General features: G+C 36.3%; 1 protein-coding gene across 5 annotated transcripts in view; it reads left to right on the top strand.

The window, feature by feature from the left end:
• Positions 1–20,978, top strand: part of LTN1 (listerin E3 ubiquitin protein ligase 1) — an 81,105-nt gene that overhangs the window by 42,163 nt on the left and 17,964 nt on the right. For 3 of the 5 annotated variants that reach the window (XM_033855996.2, XM_033855997.2, XM_033855995.2), the window contains 11 exons: positions 2,778–2,920; positions 6,759–6,894; positions 7,095–7,239; positions 8,155–8,368; positions 8,853–9,090; positions 9,424–9,498; positions 12,471–12,657; positions 16,145–16,316; positions 17,189–17,409; positions 19,116–19,310; positions 20,583–20,750. In XM_033855996.2, coding sequence (XP_033711887.1) covers positions 2,778–2,920; positions 6,759–6,894; positions 7,095–7,239; positions 8,155–8,368; positions 8,853–9,090; positions 9,424–9,498; positions 12,471–12,657; positions 16,145–16,316; positions 17,189–17,409; positions 19,116–19,310; positions 20,583–20,750 — 1,894 coding nt within the window. Of the gene's footprint in view, positions 1–2,777; positions 2,921–6,758; positions 6,895–7,094; positions 7,240–8,154; positions 8,369–8,852; positions 9,091–9,423; positions 9,499–11,464; positions 11,592–12,470; positions 12,658–16,144; positions 16,317–17,188; positions 17,410–19,115; positions 19,311–20,582; positions 20,751–20,978 lie in introns of those variants that run through there. The other 2 variants (XR_012331580.1, XM_033855999.2) reach the window with 2 other exon arrangements.

Below are 20,978 nucleotides of genomic sequence, written 5' to 3'. Positions count from 1 at the left end.
TTAAAAAAGGGCATAGGAAAAAAGAAATTCTGTTCACAATGACAACAAAACTGTAAATACCCAGAAATAAATTTAACAAAAATTTAAAATTGTAAAACTTAAGATCACAAAAGAAGGTGGGAAGATACATTATAAAAATTGTTGTATCTATAATTTCAGTGTAATGTCAATCAAAATTTCAGCACCATTTTTTGAAAAACTTGACAAACTGTTCTAAACATAGTATGCATTTGAAGGAAGAAAATGCTTAAGAATAGCTGGGACATTTATGAAAGAGAAAAGTGAAAAGGACTTGCCCTACCAAAATAATAATTAAGCACTATGAAATTGGTGAACACGCAGATCACTGGATCAAAATAGAGTCCAGAAACCAGTCCACACATATATGAAAATTTAGTTTTTGATACAGGTGGTCTTTCAAATCAGTGAGATGAGTCAATAATAAATGACATTAGGAAAATTGGACATGTGTTTGAAAAAAATTGTGAGACCCACTCCCTTACATTATACATAAAAGTAAAGCCCAGATGAAAACTAAATGTAAAGAACAGACCTATAAAAGTATTAGGGGAAAATGAGACTGTATAATCTTGGCATGGGTAAGATCTTAAGCAAAGCACAAACCCAGAATCCATAAAAGAAACAATAGATACCTGATTTTGTAAAAACAAAAACCTTTGTGCCCATCAGCAGATAAATGGATAAACAAAAATGTGGTATATACATATAATGGATATAGTGGAATATTATTCTGCCTTAAAAAGGAAGGAAATTCTGACATGTTAAAATGTGGATGGGGAGGGTGGGCGGGAGACGCCAGAGGGAGGAGATACGGGGATATTTGTATATGTATGGCTGGTTCACTTTGTTATACAGCAGAAACTAACACCATTGTAGAGCAATTATACTCGAATAAAGATGTTAAAAAAAATGTGGATGAACCTTGAGGACATAAGCTCAGTGAAATAAAACAGTCACAAAAAGACAAATACTGTATGATTCCACTTATATGAGGTACGTAGCATAGTCAAATTCATAGAGACAGAAAGTAGAATGATGGTTGTCAGGGGCTGAAGGGAAGGGAGATGGAGAGTTCTTAATTAATGGATAGAGTTTCAGTTTTGTGAATGAAAATGTTCTGGGGATTGGTTGCACAACCATGTGAATGAACATAACACTGCTGAACTGTACACTTTAATATGGTAAATTTTACATAATGTGTACTTTACCACAATTTAAAAAGAAAACTTCTGTATGATAAAAGTACAGTAAGCAAAGGTTAAAGGGCAGGTCGCAAAATGGAAGAAAACACTTGCAAATTAATAAAGAATTAATATTCATAATATATAAATAGCTTCTATTAATAAAACTATTCAAATTGAAGAATGTGTCTAGGACTTGAACAGGTAATTCATAGGTGAAATAGGCAAAGATAATTCATTTATGAAATGTGAAATACGAAAGAAACACAAATTAAAAGTAGTACATTTTATCTACCATATTGCCAGGAATTAAAAAGAGTCATTAAGTGTGTAGCAAACCAAGCTTGTACATTTTTAGTGAAAATGTAAATTGATTATGCTTTTTTGAAAAGCAACTTGAAATTATCAAAATATAATACACTCAAATCCTTTGATTTTGCAATTCTACTTCCAGGAATCTAGCCTGAAGAGGTATTTGCACATATGCAGAATAGTATCTGCTCGAAGACAGTTATTACAGCATTATTTGTAAGAGCAAAAATTTTGGGGGAAAAACCTAAATGTCCACTAACAGGGAAATAGTTAAATTATGATAGTGTGGAATATTGGGGGGTTTCTTTTTTAATTTATTTTTGGCTGCGTTGGGTCTTCATTGCTGCGCACGGGCTTTCCGTAGTTGCGGTGAGCGGGGGCTACTCTTCCTTGCGGTGCGCAGGCTTCTCATTGCAGTGGCTTCTCTTTTTGTAGAACACGGGCTCTAGGCACTCGGGCTTCAGTAGTTGTGGCACGCGGGCTCTGTAGTTGTGGCTCACGGACTCTAGAGCGCAGGCTCAGTAGCTGTGTTGCACCGGCTTAGTTGCTCCGCGGCACGTGGGATCTTCCCGGACCCGGGCTCGAACCCGTGTCCCCTGCATTGGCAGGCAGATCTTTAATCACTGCGCCACCAGGGAAGTCCCTGGTTTTGTTTTTAATCTAGTTATATAGCTTTAAAGTGGGAAGAATGGACTTCCCTGGTCCAGGGAGGATGGGAGGGAGGCTCAAGAGGGAGGGGATATGGGGATATATGTATATGTATAGCTGATTCACTTAGTTGTACAACAGAAACTAACACAACGTTGTAAAACAATTATACTCCAATAAAGATATAAAAAACAATCTACAAAGTATATAAGTGGCAAATAATACAAAACTTAGGTAAATAAAACCCAACTATATATGCACATATATGAATATCAGTTCATACAAACAACATGCAACTGGTACTCTTTAAATTGAATCAGTAGACTCTTAAAGAGAGCATAATCATGTATAATTTGAAAAAATTATACATGGTGAAAGTTATTTTAAAAATTAGAAACATGTGAAAAAGAGAAAGAAGCAGCAAAAAATAATTATCCACAGTTCATCATCCAGACTCAGCAAGTGTCAGTCTCTTTCCTAGTTTCTTTTTTTTCTCTACAATTATTTTATATAGTGGAAATACTAGTCTTTCTGAATAGTCTGAATAAGAAGAATTTTCTGAAATAACTATTTAGGATAAATATAATTCATACCTTTTTTTTGTTCTTTAAACAGTTTTTTTCCACTAACAGAAGGTAATATGCATACCATTCAAAGTCTCTGTCCATTTTTGTCAAAAGAAGACAAGAAAGAATTCATTGCTCAATGTATACCTGCCCTTTTGGCCTGGACCAAGGAAGATGTTTGCAGTATTAATGGTTAGTTGCTTGGTAATAAATATTTCACTAATTATTGCTTGAGATGAAAGAAGTGTTTCTTAATATCTAAATCCAAATCTAGCAGAGATGAATTATAGTTAATTTTTTTCCTAGTTTATACTTTTGCTATATAACAAGTTGACTCAGTAGGACGAGTGTCATTGGAGAGTGGCTGTTACCATTTTGCAGGTCAGAAATGCTGCTGCCTTACGGGAAGATTCATAACCACAGATATCCTCTAATCATTTCTTTTCCATGTATAGCTTATTTTAGCTGTGCGTCATCTCTCCCTAGTCAACCAGTGATTGAACTTACAAAGGCAAAAGAGGGAACAGCTTTTGTTATGTTTTAAACTTTTCTGACATTCTGTACTCTATTAGTTTATTTGCTTATTAATTTAACAAGCACTTACTGACCCTGGCTATGTGGCAGTTCCTTTTGTAGAGAAGGTAGACATAAAGTTGTATGATAACTGACGTAGCAAAAAGATGTCATATGTGTGGAAGTGCAGAAAAGGAGTTTTCCACTTTGCTTTGAGGTGTTCTGGCTATTTCACAAAGAGAAATATTTCAACGGAGTGATGAAAGATAGTTTTCCGTATGGACACGACTGGGAAAGGTATTCCAGGTACACAAAAACATAGGAGAATGTAGATAGTTCATTTTGGTTGGCATTTAAGGTAGAAAGTTGGGGACAGAGCTGTTAGGGTTCACAAGAATATGGATTTTTGAAGAACAGATCATAAAGGCCTAGTTTTGTCAGTTATGGAGTTTGGACTTTAAGTGGTAGGAGGTAAGGAGCTATTGGCCCAAGTTAGATAGGAAGGTAGTAAGACTATCACATTTACGTTAGAAAGATTATTTTGACAACTGTGTGAAGGGTGAATGTGAGAGAAGAGAGATTAGGGGCAGAAGACTAGGTAGAGAGCTATGGGAATAATCATGATGAGAGATAAGAGAGCTTGAATCAAGGCACAGATGGAAAAGAGATGGAAATGAAAGATGCAGGAAGTAGAATTGATGGGGTTCTGTGATTATATTTCTGGATTGGGTATATGGAAGTACCTTTAGGCCTTATAGGAAACCCTATAGGAGACTTGAGTATTGGAAGGAGCATGGGGAAGGAGTATACAGGGAGCTAATGTTGAGTTTCAGACACATTAGGTTAAGGGGTCTTTGGAATAAATACTAAAATGGAGATTGTCAGTAAGCAATAGACTATTGGCTGGATGGAAATACTGCTTTCAAAGTTCATGTCATGTAGGTGATAGTATAACCTGTAAATGAGTATGAGCTTGTTTAGGGAGAGTGAAGAGTGAAAAGAACATCAAGGGAACACCAGTACATAGATTTAATAGGTATGTGGATGGAGGCACATTTGAGAATAAGGACTAAAGATAAAAAAAGATAAGCAAAAGCAGAGTTTTACGTAATATTCATCACCCGTTAAATGCCACAGTTCAGCCATTGGCTTTGGCATTGTTGGAATGAATAGTGGTGAGAAAATGGGAGCAGATAGTCTGTTCTGCGTGTTTGGCAGAAAGGGACGTTGAAAGAGGTGAAAGCTGGAGATGAACACAAGGTCAAAGGGGAAATACATGTTGTGGGGACGGAGGGGGAATAGAAAATAGAGACGGAATAACTGATGATAGCTCCCACTGAGAAGGTGAGAGGGGAGGGCATGTAGGGCTGGATCTAGAGCAGTTAGAAGATACCAACCACGTATAGGTGGAGACAAGATAAGGAGAGGTGTAGGATGGACGCACATGTAGGTATAGAGGGGGTTGGGAACTTCATGGCTTCATGTCTCTTTAGGTCATTTAATAAGTAAAAACTGGATTGTAGATTTTAAGAAGGGTAGGGAAAGTTTGAAATAGTGGAAGAAGAATATGTCCATCAAAGAGCATAATGAAACAGAATTGCCTTGATAGCACAAAGGGCCAGCCGGTGTCAAAAATAAACTTTTGTGGCATTAAGCTTTACCGTTGAGCTCCCTTATGTAGTTAAACTGTGGGATTAGGTTGGGATTTGCAGTTCTGGAACAGGGATACAGTTGAACTTATTGTGCATGGAAGAGAGGATTACCTGATGGAGGTGTAGGTTATTTCTCCAGCATGGGTTATAACTGAAGGATGGCAGAGAGGGGGAAAGGGCAGGAGGAGACAGGACCGCGGTGCCACACAATTATGTGCTGTTCGCACAGACCAGAGGTACCCAGCTGTGCAGAGGCCAACAGGAAGGGGAATGTTTTTAAGATTTGACAGTCAATTTTGCTCTTCCAGCCAAAGTGACAAAACAGAATTAGCTAAGAAATGCTTTTCAGTTATTAGAAAATCAGTTGTTTCTGATTGAACTTGAGCCTCTTCTATTTTGTCAGGAAGATTTTTTAAAAAAATTCTTCCTCAGCCTTTAAAGGAAGATTACGTTGTTATTAATTAATTAATTTTTGCTTTTTTCCTTGGTTCCCATTTACCTGCAGGATAAAAACCTAAGTCCTTAGTTTGGCCTATAAGACATTTTACAATCTTACTGCAACTGATTTCTCCGGTTTTACCTCTTTTGCTTCCATCCTGGACCCTGACCACGCTAAATTCTCATGAATTTTGAACACTATACTTTCTTACAACTTTGTGCCTTAGCATTCCTTGGAGTGTCCCTTTTCTAGGCTTGCAGACTTTGATCTTTTGATAAATCCCAGTTCACACACCAACTTTAGGAAGCCTCTTCTGACTCAAATCTGATTTCCTGTTCTGGGCTCTCAGTTTGTGTCCATATTATATTCTAATTTGTTTTTAAGTCTGCCAATACTGCTAGATGAGTCCCTTCAGAGACTGGATTTTGTTCAGCTTTCTCTCCCCAGCATCTAACAGTGTACCTTGTATTCACTCATTTATTTGTTCTTCTTCATTTAGTCAGTCAAAATAAATGTCTCTGGATCTCAAGCATCATGCTAGGGGGACATAGGCTAGTGGTAAGTAAAACAGACAAGGTTCCTGCTTTCACGGAGCTTACTTTCTAATTAAGATAATAAATAAGTAAACATGTACAGCTAGGGAATAAGGTCAATAATATTTTAACAACCTTGTATGGTGATGGATGGTAACTGGTCTTACTGCAGTGGTGATCATTTTATAATGTATAAAAATATCAGAAAAGCTATGTTGTATACCTGAAACTAATATAACATTATTAATTTTAATAATAAAAAAGTAGAGCTCCTCCCCCCAAAATAAATAAATAAACAAACAAGTAAACATTAGTGCTATAAAGGCAACAAATAAGGGATATTAGAGAAATGAGTAGGTGCATACTTTGTATACTTGGGAATTTCAGTGTGGAGGCAGTATTTAAGCTGAGAGTTGAAGGATAAGGAGCAACCAGGGATACTAACGAGTAGGGAACCCTTAAGAACTTTCCAGACATAGCAGATGGCTTACTGAGTGAATGTATGAATTATGAAATAGGATGTTCTATCTTCCAACTTTATTTAACTTAGCACTCTATCTAGGGTTTGTTTGTTTTTTGAGAGGTAGGTATGCTGAATAAGTACTATACTTAAGAAAACAAAAAAGTAGCATAGGTTAGTTTAATGCACAGTATCATTTACTTGCTTCCCAGCTTCCCCTCCACACTTTCTTTTCTGCACTGGGTGTGGAGACAGGGTCCCTGCCCTGTGGAGTTTATAAGCTCATTTGTTGACTCTTTCATGTAAGCCCTAATTTTCAGGGTTCTTAACCTGGACACTTCTGAAGAAAGTTTTTAACCTATCTCAAAGTAGACTTTCTTTTTTATAGTAGCAATACAATTTAAAACATTTTTAATTTTTTATTTTGCTTTAGGAGGTTTTGGACATCTCGCCATTTTCAATTCTTGTCTGCAAACCAAAAGCATAGATGATGGAGAGCTATTACATGGTATATTAAAAATTCTGATAACCTGGAAGAAAGATCATGAAGATATTTTTCTTTTCAGTTGGTAGGTAATACTTTATACAGTTTTTTTCCCTCTATTTATGATGTGGACTGAGATTATGTATCTTATAGTCACAGTTTTGTAGAGCAATAAGATGGTAGACATTTCAGTCAGTCTATTGTAAATATATGAGATTTAAATGTTTCCAATTGAATGTCTATATAATTCTTCAGTGTTTTGTTTTGTTTTTGTCTTTATCACAGTAATCTGTCAGAAGTAAGTCCAGAGATACTCGGTGTAAATATAGAAATAATCCGGTTCCTTTCCCTATTTCTGAAATACTGCTCATCTCCTTTGGCAGAGAGTGAATGGGACTTCATCATGTGCTCCATGTTGGCTTGGTTGGAGGTAAATTAACCTGCTGGGTCGTCACAGCTACTGGGTCTTCGTGCATATCTGTGTACCAGAACTATTCGCTAATCTTCTTCAAGTAATGATTGTAGTTAGCTCCTTTGCAAATGTTTAAACACTTTATAGATATGTTCCACACCAGCTACTACTTGACAGATCAGTAAAATGATTGAGGTTTAATGTCTGTCAAAATCATTCAGTAACAAATCTGCTAATTGCTTTTAAAATGTTCTCTCTGTTAGCTCATCCTGGTATAATATTTGCAGTACAGCCCATTAAGGTTTTATCTTTTCATGACAAGTTTTTAGGTCTTTTGGTTCTAATTAAATTATTCTTAAAATGTACTGTTTCAGTATTGCCAGAGTAATGCATTAAAGATTAAGCAAATTCAGAGGGAATTAGTGTTCTTTTTATGACCCAAAGCAACCAGATGTGTAATACTTATGGGCTGTCACATAGCAAGTCAGTCAGAGTTGAATTTGTCTGAATCTCTGCTTTGCCTGCTGTCAGCTGTGTGGCTTAGAGTATTAAAGTTTACCTAGTTGAGCCTCAGTTTCCTTATTTTAGAATAGTTTAACAATACCCAATTACTAGGGCTCCTATAGGGATCCTGAGAAGATTATAAATGTGCTTTTAATGTACTCAACTTGGTAAATGGTAATTGATAATATTTTCTTTCATAGTTTTAGAAATAAAAAACATTTTAGAATAAATGGATTGATTCTACCGATAATTCCTAATATTTAGTTTTGAAACGAAGTTATTTTGATGTAAAATATATAAATGTCTTCTGAGACTATGCATTTCACCTGCTTCTTTTCAAATTTAGAGAAATGAAAGGGACTTTTCTTTATTGCCTTGATTTGTAGTATTCTAGAAGTCTGCTTACTTATTTAATTTTTGTTTCTTCAGACAACAAATGAGAATCAGACATTGTATTCTGTTCCACTTGTACAACTGTTTGCCTGTGTCAGCTGTGATTTGACCTGTGAACTCAGTGCTTTTTTTGATTCCACAACTCTGGATACCACTGGCAGTCTTCCTGTAAATCTAATCAGTGAATGGAAAGAATTTTTTTCTCCAGGCATCCACAGTTTGCTTTTACCTCTTTTGGTGACTGTTACAGGCAAGTGAAAAAGGGAATAATAGTGAGATTCATTGAAAATGACTTGTTGAATAGTTAAAAAAAAAAAAAAAAAAAACTCTGGATGTTTAAGTCACACAGTACAAAATAGTAAAAGAGCCAGAGAGAAAGCTTGGCATCTCAGAAGCATCGTATATGCTTCTGCTTTACAGACAAGAATTGAAAAATGGCAAGACATCCGAAGACCATTGAAAATTAAAATAATACTAATTCAGATAACAAGAATAGATTTTTTTAACTCACATGCCTTTTTTTTTTTTTTTTAGGGATGAGATAATAGAAGTCATTAAATAGTTGAGATTATCTGAAATATATATTCAGTTCATGTTTCTAGTTAGGACTGCTTTAATGTTTGTCAAGTTTTTATTTCATTTTCTTAAGTAACATTTGGTTGTCTGTGAATGGGTCAAGCTGTATTACTCACTTTGTTTTGGGGTATGAATATTTCTTTCCTTTTTGTCATCAGGAGAAAGCAAAGATACATCTGAAACATCATTTCAGAATGCAATGCTGAAGCCCATGTGTGAAACATTAACTTATATCCCAAAGGATCAGCTATTGAGTCAAAAACTCCCTGCAAGATTGGTTGCTGGCCAAAAAACAAACTTGCCAGAGTATCTCCAGACTTTGTTAAATACATTAGCCCCATTACTCCTTTACAGAGCTCGGCCTGTGCAAATTGCTGTTTATCACATGCTATACAAGTAAGAATTCTTTCAATTGAATCAGTGTCGTGGTGTTCTAAAAAAATGGAATATATATTTAGCTTTAACTTTTAGTCATTAAAAAAAGTCACAGTTAAAACAACAACAGAGTAAGCTTGACTATGCATTTCAATAACAGGGATGCCAAGTTTTTGATCTTTTAGGTCACTGTTCTCCATGCACAGTTTACATTTAGATAGTCCTGGCCATAATGGGTTATTTCAGAAAAAACTCAGTAAAAATACTCATTACAGAATAAGTATTGGTCTTTTTGCTTTTAAGCATGATTTAACAATGAACCATTTAATATAATTTAAATATTCTAACTTCCAGATTGATGCCTGAATTCCCACAATATGATCAGGATAATCTAAAGTCATATGGAGATGAAGAAGAAGAACCAGCCTTGTAAGTTTTTTTTAATACAAAGCTTCTTTGACTTACGGGGTTATATCCCAATAAAGTCATTGTAAGTTGAAAATTGTGTTGAGTCAAAAATGCATTTGAGGGCTTCCCTGGTGGTGCAGTGGTTAAGGATCTGCCTGCCAATGCAGGGGACACGGGTTCCAGCCCTGGTCCGGGAAGATCCCACATGCCGTGGAGCAACTAAGCCCGTGCACCACAATTACTGAGCCTGCGCTCTAGAGCCCGTGAGTCACAACTACTGAGCCCGTGTGCCTGGAGCCCGTGCTCCCCAACAAGAGAAGCCACCGCAATGAGAAGCCCACGCACCGCAGCAAAGAGTAGCCCCCACTTGCCGCAACTAGAGGAAGCCCACGCGCAGCAACGAAGACCCAACACAGCCGAAAATAAATTAATTGATTAATTAATCTTAAAAAATTCATTTGACACCCCTAACCTACCGAACATCAGCTTAACCTCACCTACTCAGCCTCAGAACACTTTACATGAGCCCACAGTTGGGCACAATCATCTAACACGGGGACTTCCCTGGTGGCGCAGTGGTTAAGAACCCACCTGCCAATGCAGGGGACACGGATTCAAGCCCTCGTCCTGGAAGATCCCACATGCCGCGGAGCAACTAAGCCCGTGCGCCACAACTGCTGAAGCCCGCGCGCCTAGAGCCCGTGCTCCACGAGAGAAGCCACTGCAGTGAGAAACCTGCGCACTGCATCGAAGAGTGTCCCCCGCTCACTGCAACTAGAGAAAGCCCGCACGCAGCAACGAAGACCCAAGGCAGCCAAAAAAAAAAAAAAATCATCTAACACAGAGCCATCTTATAAAGTGTTAAATATCTCATGTAATTTATTGGATACAGAAAGTGAAAAGCGGGTAAGAATGGTTGTGAGCGTATTGGTTGTTAACCCGTGTGATCGCGTGGCTGACTGGGAGCTGTAGTTCGCCACCACTGCCCAGCATCATAAGAGAGTAGTGTACTGCATATCGCCAGCCTGGGAAATGACCAAAATTCTTAGTATGGTTTCTATTGATTGCTTATTGCTTTCACACTATTGCAAAGTTGAAAAATTGTAAGTCAAACCATCGTAAGTTGGGGACCATCTGTAGTTTGCTTTATTAAATTCTCATAATCCATCATAATGACTTTAGAAGACTGAGGCAATACAAAAGCTCTAAATTTAGAGTATATGTTCCTTCAGATCTTGTAAGTTTATCTGTGAGATACAAATGAAATTTAGAGTTCACCCAAAGAGATAGTTACTCTCTCTTCTTAATTGTTCCTAAATCATTTTCAGTTTGCTACTGTTTAGTAAAACTGTCTTTGGCCACATGGGAGCTGTGGAAAGAGTATATCAATTCAAAAATCCATTGTGCACCCCTTTGTGCAAAGTATTAATTAAACATTGAGGGGAGAATACAGTGTTAGGTAAACAGTATTTTTCTTAAAGAGTTTATAATCTAATTTAGATGATATTACCCTATAATAGAAGACAGTGTATGACAAGTGCTAAGAAAAAGGATGATGTTAGAGGGACACAACTGCTGTGCCAGGAAGAGAAGACATTCTTGTGAGGAAGAGACATTTATGCTGGACATTTCAGATTAGGGAGCACTTTAGTAGGGCAGGGAAAAGTTGTGTGAACACCATGTGCAAAGGCATTGAGGCATGAGTGTTCAGGAAATGCTTGGGGAATATTGAGTAGTTGCCATTTAATGTATTTTTTAATTGTCTAGATCTTCTTCCACTGGAATATAAGCTCTGTGCAGGCAGACATTTTTGTCTCTTGTTCCTGACTGTATTCACAGACCCAGGTTTTTTGGCCTAAAACAGTCATAAATAGTGCTCATTTGTTGAATAAAAGTATAAATGAATATGTGTGGAGTAGGCAAGGAGGGTAGAGTGGAAGATGAAGCTGGAAGGGTAATGAAGGGCCTTCAAAATGACATTTTCTAGGAGTCGGGGCATTGTTTGGTAGAAGATGGGATACTACCAGCTGATTCTGGCAACAGTATAAAGCCTAAACTGTACGAAGAAGCAAGCAGAGGGGGACGCCATGCCAGAAGTCGCAGCAGTGCATGGAGGTTAGTGTAGAAAGTGGAGAGCTGTTGTTTGTAAAATCTAGTGACGGTTGGTATGGAATGGAAAAGGGTTGGTACATGAGATGGTGGTATTGAAGGTAAAAACTTAAGGGTAGAAGCTTAAAGAAGACTTGTTTATGGACTGGTAGTAGGAAGCCACAAGGGAAGAAAGATCACAGAGGTGAAAGGAGAGAACCAAGCTAGAATGTCAGAGAGAAGAGAGTTTGACAGGAGATGCACGCAAGTATTTCACTTTTTGAGAATCTTATAAGCTCATCTGTAAGTGTTAATGAGTGCAGTACTTCCGTAAAGAAGAAAATTACTTCACATTGTCATGAATTAATGTGAATGTTAAAATTTACTTCATTGAAGAAACATAGAGTCTTATGATCTTTTTACCCTTTATAGGATGATAAAGGACCTGATAGAATTTGTTAGCCCTAATCATTCCCCTGACTAGCCAAGGGACTTCAGACTAATAATTTAGCTTCTCTGGGTATCTGATTTTTTTTTTCATCTATAAAACAGAAGGTTGAAATATATGTTTTCTAAAAGGGTCTTTCCTTTAAGTGCTAACTTCTAGAGTTCATATTTTATAGCATATTTTATATATTTATAAATATAAAAATTATATTTTAATTTTTTTATATTTATAAATATGGAAATGTAGGTATATATTTATATAATACTTTATGTCTTTCAAATTCTGTAACTGCCTCTATGTGAATTAGGGGTCAAAACTGAATCTATAAAGGGGGACTTTTAAAATGTTTTTTGGAAAATAAAGATTTTTTTTTAAATGCTTGAAATTCGTACGTGCTGTCAATTTGTTAAGGGACAAGTTATGAAGAAAATTGTGGTGCTTAATCATTGATTCTTAGGTCACCACCAGCAGCACTGATGTCTCTTCTTAGCACTCAAGAAGACTTACTAGAAAATGTTTTGGGATGTATTCCTGTTGGACAGATAGTTACTATTAAGCCACTGAGTGAAGACTTCTGCTATGTTCTGGGATACCTCCTCACTTGGAAATTAATACTTACTTTCTTCAAAGCTGCTGCATCTCAGGTAAATAAAATGAGACGACTTTTGGCAGTTCTGTCCTATATGTATTTCTCTGTTACTGTCCTAAACCCTTTTCTTCCCCTCCTTTTGGAAAAAAAGGGGAAATGCCTCACATTTTAATCTAATCTTATCTGGCTAATTTCAGACATTCTGCTAAATTTATTTCTCTCTCTGCTTCCTCATCCTCCTACAGGTTTTTACACACACACACACACACACACACGCGCACACACACACACACACACACACACACACACAGTTTTTTTGCAAAAGTAATTAATCTCTGGAATGTGCTTAGATTATTTTTTTTTTTCTAACTGAATGTAGCCACCAAGTCCTTTTATTGCAGGAAACCAGATTTCTATAATTTAATTTTGTGCTACCACAGTAAAGAGTTTCAAAAGAATCGGATCTTGCTATTCTTTTTCCTTTGGTCAACTTCTGACTCTTGTGGAGATGTCAATTACTACATCATTGGAAATTGCCTTACTTGAAAATCAGTGTTCAGAGAAAGATCTGTGAAATACTACCTTATATAATTCAGACTATTATTGCTAAATATAGAAAATATCCTATTGTAATTATTTTGACCAAATTATTTTAGCAGGCACTAGGTGTCTCTGTTGTCTCATGTTTAAGAAGGAAGTTGGAGAAATCTACTCCATTTTTAAAAATTCTTTTGACAGATTCCCACTTTTAAAAAGATTAACACATTGATTGAATCAGTTTAATAAAGTAGGTGGCTTCTTTGACAGGTTAATACAAAAAGACTTAATTATTACATATTTAAAGTGTGACTAAACATCTTGGCATTCATTTCCAATGTAATTTTTTAGAATCCTTAAGTTATAATTTATGTTGCTAATAACCCATACCTTGGTATAAATATAGAAACATAAGCACTTTTGCATTTTTTTAAGGGGAAAATCAAATCACAGAGGCAGCACTGATCTAGATGTTCAAATTATTTTATTTCTTTTCAGTCCTACCACTTACGTTTGTGATTTGAGCTAATTTTAATTCGCTGTATGATGTATTTCAAGAGCTCCTTGTTAAGCTTTTAAATTTGTTTCTTAAAATATTATTGGTCTCTAAAAAACTACAGCAAATTGAAGTTTTTATGTGTAAGAATTTCGTTCTCGTTATCGTATATTCAGAAATTAGGAATCTGGCCACGCCTCATCTTTCCCATTAGGCCAGAGTGGGGGAGGGGGAGGGGGCACAAAGCATTACAGCAGCATTTACTGAGCCTAGAAATTGAACTGAGCTGTCAACAGATAAACCAGCATAACCCAGTAAATAACACTAATTAGAGGAATCCTTAAAACAAACCGAAAAATTTTTAAAAACTTTGGTCCTTAATCTGAGTTGTTTTTAACGTTCTTCTTAAAACTAGTGAATCAGATTGCATTAGAAGCAAAGGTGTGTGTGTGTGCACGCACGCGCATGTGCACGCACCTGTATGTATGTTTTTTATAGTTTTGTTGAGATATATTTCACATATCATCAAATTTATTTAAGGTGTACAGCTTGGTGTTTCTAGTGTATTCACAGAATTGTGCACCTATCACCACTATCTAAATTTAGAATAGTTTCAACATCCTTCCACCCCCCAAAAAAATCCCTTACCTATCTGCAGTCACTTCCCATTTCCTTTCAAACTCCCCAGCCACTGGCAACCACTAATCTATTTTCTGTCTCTATGGATTTGCCTACTGTGGACCTTTCACATATGTGGCCTTTTGTGTCTGGCTTATTTCATATGGCATAATGTTTTCAAGATTCATTCGTAGTATAGCATGTATTGGTATGGCATTACTTTTTATGCTTAAATAATATTGCGTTGTATGACTGTACCACATTTTGTTTATCCAGTCATCCAGTGGGCATTTAGGTTGTTTCCACTTTTTGCCTATTGTGAATAAAGCTGCTGTGAGCATTTGTGCATAAATTTTTTTGGTGTACATATATTTCTCATTTCTCTTGCGTTGTATACCTAAGAGTGTGATTGCTGGGTAATAGACATGTGTTTTTAAAAGCCCAATGCTATATGTATTAAGTTTTTTAAGAAATTCTACTTTGCTTCCAACTTTTTATTTTGAAAAATATTCGGATTTACAGAGAAGGTGGACAGCAGACATCATGATGCTTTACAAAAAGTATTTAAACATATGTCTCCTAAGAACAAGACATGTTTCAACATAAATGTAATATAAATATTACACTCAAATTTGATTTCAATGCAGTAATATTATCTAATTTGTATTTAAATTTTCCCAGTTGTCAGATGTCCTTTATAGTTTTATTTCCTTCTATATTGAGGTTTCAATCAAGGGTCATGTTTGCATTTGTCTGTCATATTTCTTTAGCTTATAATCCTTTACTTTTCTTTGGTGTCATTCACCGGATCAGTTATTTTGTAGACTGTCTTCCAGTTTGGATTTGTCTGGCAGTTTCCTCAACATTAGATTCTGGTTGCTTTTCATCAAGAGTATTTACTGCACAGTGGTGATGTATTCTCAGTGCCTCACCTCAGGAGCACAGAATGTCATCTGTCCTTTTATTGGTGATGTTAAGTTTGGTTACTTGGTAAAGGTAGTGTCCTCCAGATTTCTTCGTTGTAAAGGTTCTTTGATCATTTTTTTAAGAATCAGTTCCAAATACTATGGCTTGATCTTTGTATTTGACCATTCATAGTGTTCAGAAAATGGTATATTTGTACTATGAAGAAACATAGTGTAAGAAATAATTTTAAAACGGGTACAAATACCAAAGAGCTACAAGGTAAATGTTAATGAATGAAAACTACATTACTGAGGAACAAGTCTAAAGCACATGTCTCACATAGATACCTGTAGTACACCCAACGGTGCCAAATTTTCCTGTTTTTTAAAAAGAAACCAGAAAAAGAATCCATATTTTTTGTGAAATGTCCTGATTTATAAAACAACTAATGAGAAGACCCCAAGACATTTTGAAATACTAGTTTGTGCTGTCATAAAGGGATGCTGAAATGTTTGATATAGCATGAGGTCAGCCATAAAAATGGGATTCGTTTTAAGCAGAATTTTGAAAGATTAGGGATTATGTTGCGGAAGGAACTTGTGGAAGATTTGGGAGGAGAGTGAGCAAATCGTCTCTGGGGAATGGTGAATAGATTTTTCTCAGCTCAGAGACTCCAAGTGGATGTGAACTTATCAACAGGGAGACAGTTTGAGAAAGATGTTAGAGGCATATGTCTGATAATGAGGGGATAGTGAAAACTTCTGCTAGTTTATGAGAAGCGGGAGCAGTGCCTTCAAATGACACAACTGGAAAGTAAAACTGTGGCATATATTTTATAGGACTCTTCCATGTCATTCTCAGTGTTCAAATGAATTCATTTTTGTATTGTGTTCTTGTACAGTCTGTTACACGTTAGTTTGTTCATATCTACTGATTTTCTTCGTTTAATTGGGTTTCCTAACAAAAATTGTTTACTCTCCACCAGCTTCGAGCTCTGTATTCAATGTACCTTCGAAAAACAAAAAGCTTGAATAAATTGCTCTATCACCTGTTCAGGCTTATGCCAGAAAATCCGACCTTTGCAGAGACAGCTGTTGAGCTCTCCAATAAGGACCCTAAAACATTCTTTACAGAAGAACTCCAGTTGGGTATTAGAGGTCAGTATGATGTGTGTTTGTGTTCTTTCTTAGAGACTAGGTTCAGATCAGGTTATCCTGAGGGCATGGAGAATAATCCCAGATGTGTGTCCTGGCTATGAGAGTGTTGAAGTGCCAGATTTTCCGTATTTCTCTAAATAGGACATATAATTAGATTTTGTGCATAAGGTTGTTAAGAATTTAATTAATTTTTGAAGTTTACTTTGTTGAGACTATTATCTTTTACTAAGTAAACAAGTATTTGTTACGCAGTATGTTTTGTAGGCCTGTAAATAAATAGTCTTCAGTTGGGGAAACAAAGATAAGTAAAATTTATTTTTCACTCCGGGAGCTCACATTTTAGCTGAAGGAATAGACATGCATGCATCTAGCTGGGCCGCAGTGTTCTAAGTGATTTCCTGAGAATAGGAATTTTTTAAATGCCTTGGAGATCTGAGGATGGGACTTTGTCTTGTGAGTACTGAGGTGGGATTCTAGAACTTTTGCATAACACATCAGTGAGCTCTGGGAAAAGTAAAGGAGGCCAGACTCTTTTTCATAATTTATAAGAAAAAGAATCTTTATAATTCTTCCTCCTCTTTGAAGTGTGTGTGTTTCACTGTATTTGTGATCTTTCATGTGAAATAAAGAGTGCTATTTCTAAGCAGATTTTTCAGTGTCATTCAGGATTTTCATTATTTTTACAATTCTGATTGTTCGTTTTGAATGTGTGAGAAAAAGCTAATACTCGAGTTCTGGTTTCTTTGGTATGTTTGTTTTATGAGCACTAGTGTTAAGGAATTGAAAATGATTTTCTAAGAAAATACTAATATTAGTCTGTTATTCTATGTAAGAAATATATGTTACTAACTAAGAATTTGTTTTTTCCTCAGATACCTCAACTCTTCCATACCATATTCCACATTTGGCTTGTTCAGTCTATCACATGACATTAAAAGACTTGCCCGCCATGGTTAGGCTGTGGTGGAATAGTAGTGAGAAACGTGTTTTCAATATTGTAGATAGATTTACAAGCAAGTATGTTAGCAGTGTTCTTTCTTTTCAAGAAATATCTTCTGTGCAAACAAGTACACAGCTATTTAATGGCATGACGGTTAGTATTGTCTTGGATTTTTTCTAGAAAAGTTGTTTCAGTATTGGTTATGTCTATCAGTTGTAGTGAGTATCATCACAATTGTAACTCTTGGTTCAGAATTTACAGAAATTGTCCACTTTATTTTCGGATTATTGGATATCAGATCTCAAATTAATGCATAGGTTAAAATGATGTTATAATTTTATTTACCCCCACCAAATAGTTTTTGGACATTCATTAGTTAATTCAAAATATATATTGGAATGCTTACATATGCCAGGCACTGTGTGCCAGTCACCTGCAAAATGAACAGTTTAGAAGGGTCAGATTCCTGTCCTGTAATAACATACAGTCTAATAAAGGGAAAAGAGCGATACTGATAATGGTTTTTTTGCATTGGAAACTGGAAAGTGGCACATTAAGAGGAATAATGCTCTGCGGTCAGAGTGGGAAAAGTTCATCTGGCTGAGGGGATTAGGTGAGACTTTATGGAGGAATTTTATTTTGAGATAGGCAGGATTTTCTTATGAGGAAAAGCATTTAATATAGAGAAAACAGTATGGTAAAAGCAAAAAGCTTGAAGATGGGAATGTAATTTCTGTGATGGCCTAAGAAATGATGAATAGCCCAGTATTCATATGGAGTAGGATTCATGAAGGTAAATAGAGAACAAACTGCTTCTATGATGAATTGGGGGCATACTGGGAAAGGCCTCAAGTAACAGTCTAAAATATTTGGGCCTATGTAGCCACTGAAATTTTTCTTTTCTTTTTTTTTTTTTTCCTTTGGCTGTGTCGCATGACTTATGGACCTTAGTTCCCTAACCAGGGATTGAACCCGTGCCCTCAACAGTGAAAGTGTGGAGCCCTAACCACTGGACCACCAGGGAATTCTCTGAAATTTTTCTTTTGGGGGCAGTGACACTGTCAGAGTTATAATCTGTGAAATTTCTGTGACTGAAGTCTTATAACATGGGCTGTTGGCATGGAGCTTGGGTTCAGGTGAATAGTTAGGGAGACTTGTAATGTGTAGACATTATGAGGAGGGCCCGGGGAAGGCAGTATCAGTGAGAATAGTCCTTAAAGGGGGAGGGATGTGAGAAATTTTGTGGTGATTTATCCAAACTTGCGACTAGTTAATATCTGGAATGTGGTAGAAGGAGAATTTTAAGAAGATGCTACGGTTTTTAGCGTGGAAATAGGAAAGCCAGAGGAATAAATCTTTAAAGGATGATAATTTGTGTTTTATGTTGAGTTTGCAATGCTAGTAAGAAAATCAAGATCAGGTATAAATATTCTGGCAGTTGCTGGTTGGCTCTAAAGCTCAGGAGAATTCTGTGGTAGAGAAAGACTTGAAAAACATCTAAATAGAAGTGATATTTGATACGTTAGCTTTGGAAAAGAAAAAATAATTAATAATAACCCATTCTGTTATTGGTCTATGCAAAAACTATGATGTGACAAGCCTAATATACTAAAACATACTTTTTAATGAGTAGTGCATTTCTTTTTGAAACATCTTTGAATGTCATAACATCACTATAAAACATTTCAGGTATTTGAACCTATTTATTAAACATCTCATGTCAGATAAGTGAACACTGTTTACCTGTGTTTTGTTTGAATGAGGACTGGCTGCTAGCAGTCAACCTGTCAAGATGGTTTTTGAATGAAAGGGAAGAAAAGAAATTTGGCAAAAAAAATATTACCTTCCATGTGTTGCAGGTTAAAGCTCGAGCTACTACTCGAGAAGTCATGGCCACTTATACTATTGAAGATATAGTTATTGAACTTATAATACAGCTGCCTTCAAATTATCCATTGGGTTCAATAACAGTAGAAAGTGGGAAAAGAGTTGGAGTAGCTGTTCAGCAGTGGCGAAACTGGATGCTGCAGCTAAGCACTTACCTTACCCATCAAGTAAGTGTCTGTGTACACATTTGGCTTTCTAAACTAGAGAAAGATTGCTGATTTACTATTTGAAAGGGCAATAAAACAAAAATATATCTCTTCTGCTTAAGTAGAAATAGATACTGTATTTTGTTAGATAAACAGATACATGCCTAAATGATTTGAATCTGCCAAGCTGGTGGGGTTTTTTTTGTTTTTTTCCCGCTGCTTTGGGTCTTCCTTGCTGCGCACGAGCTTTCTCTAGTTGCAGTGAGTGGGCGCTATTCTTTGTTGTGGTGCGTGGGCTTCTCATTGTGGTGGCTTCTCTTGTTTCGGAGCACGGGCTCTAGGTGCGTGGGCTTCAGTAGTTGCAGCACGTGGGCCCTAGAGCATGCAGGCTTCCATAGTTTGTGGCACATGGGCTCAGTATTTGTGGCACATGGGCTCAGTAGTTGTGGCATACGGGCTTAGCTGCTCTGCGGCATGTGGGATCTTCCCAGACCAGGGATCAAACCCATGTCCCCTGCATTGGCAGGTGGATTCTTAACCACTGTGCCACCAGGGAGGTCCCCTGCCAAGCTGTTTTAATTTTTCAGGCTCTACAGCTTTTTCTCTTCTGGTGTTTGAGAAGAATTGACTTCACTTCATTGACATTGTAGATGATACAGAACAATACATGGTATTAAAGTTTGAGAGGGAATCATTTTGTGAGACATGGGACAGATGAATGTCTTCTGAGCTACTTTACTTTAACATTTCAACTTTCCTTCTGTGGTTAGAGAAATCCCAGTACTTTCAAAGACCTTTGCCTTTTAAACAAATTGTAAGTTTCTAGTTTTGTTTGCACATTGTCATGTATCTCAGACATTCTACAGTAAAGAAAAATTATTTTAAAACAAGTATATTCACCAATATTGTAAAGCTGGAACAAATCAGCATTTGAGTAGGTGAGATAGTTAATTTCATCATTTTTAGTTAAAAGTTAGGAGAGCTGATCCAAATGATTTAATTATTTAAAAAGTTTCATCAAACAATAAGCTAAGATTATAAAACTTGAAAATTGGGGCAGGAGCCTTTCTTTCAAGTCTGCCTTTAATGTAGAAAAATTACATCTGGTTCCTAAAACCTGGGAGGTCATTTTAAAAACGAGTATTCTTAAAACTTAGAATCGTGAATATAGCCAAGCAGATTCTCTTCTCTCCAAATTATAATACAACTTTAAAATTTGTGAAACTGAATAAAAATAATACTGGTGGTCTTCAGTGTGTATTGACTTTATTTATCTATTTTTCTTGTTAACAGAATGGCAGTATTATGGAAGGCTTAGCATTATGGAAAAATAATGTAGACAAACGTTTTGAGGGTGTTGAAGATTGTATGATTTGTTTCTCAGTCATTCATGGTTTCAACTATTCTCTTCCCAAAAAAGCCTGTAGAACATGCAAGAAAAAGTTCCATTCAGCCTGCTTGGTAAGCTAAAGAGAAATTAACTTATTTATATCTTATATATAATATATATATATGATATCTAACCTTGGAAAACAGTAGATGTTAAACTCTTAATTGTGGTTAATGGGAGACATATTAAAAATGATTTTTCAAAATTTGTGGAAGATAGTTAGTAATTTACTGAGACTGGTGGCATCAAAGCCCTTTAATAAGTGGATGTTTCTAAAATAGCTCTCGGCACTCAAAAAA

Source organism: Tursiops truncatus, chromosome 4, assembly GCF_011762595.2.
Source record: "Tursiops truncatus isolate mTurTru1 chromosome 4, mTurTru1.mat.Y, whole genome shotgun sequence".
NCBI classification, from domain to species: Eukaryota; Metazoa; Chordata; class Mammalia; order Artiodactyla; family Delphinidae; genus Tursiops; species Tursiops truncatus.
This window is presented reverse-complemented; position numbering and strand designations above follow the sequence as displayed.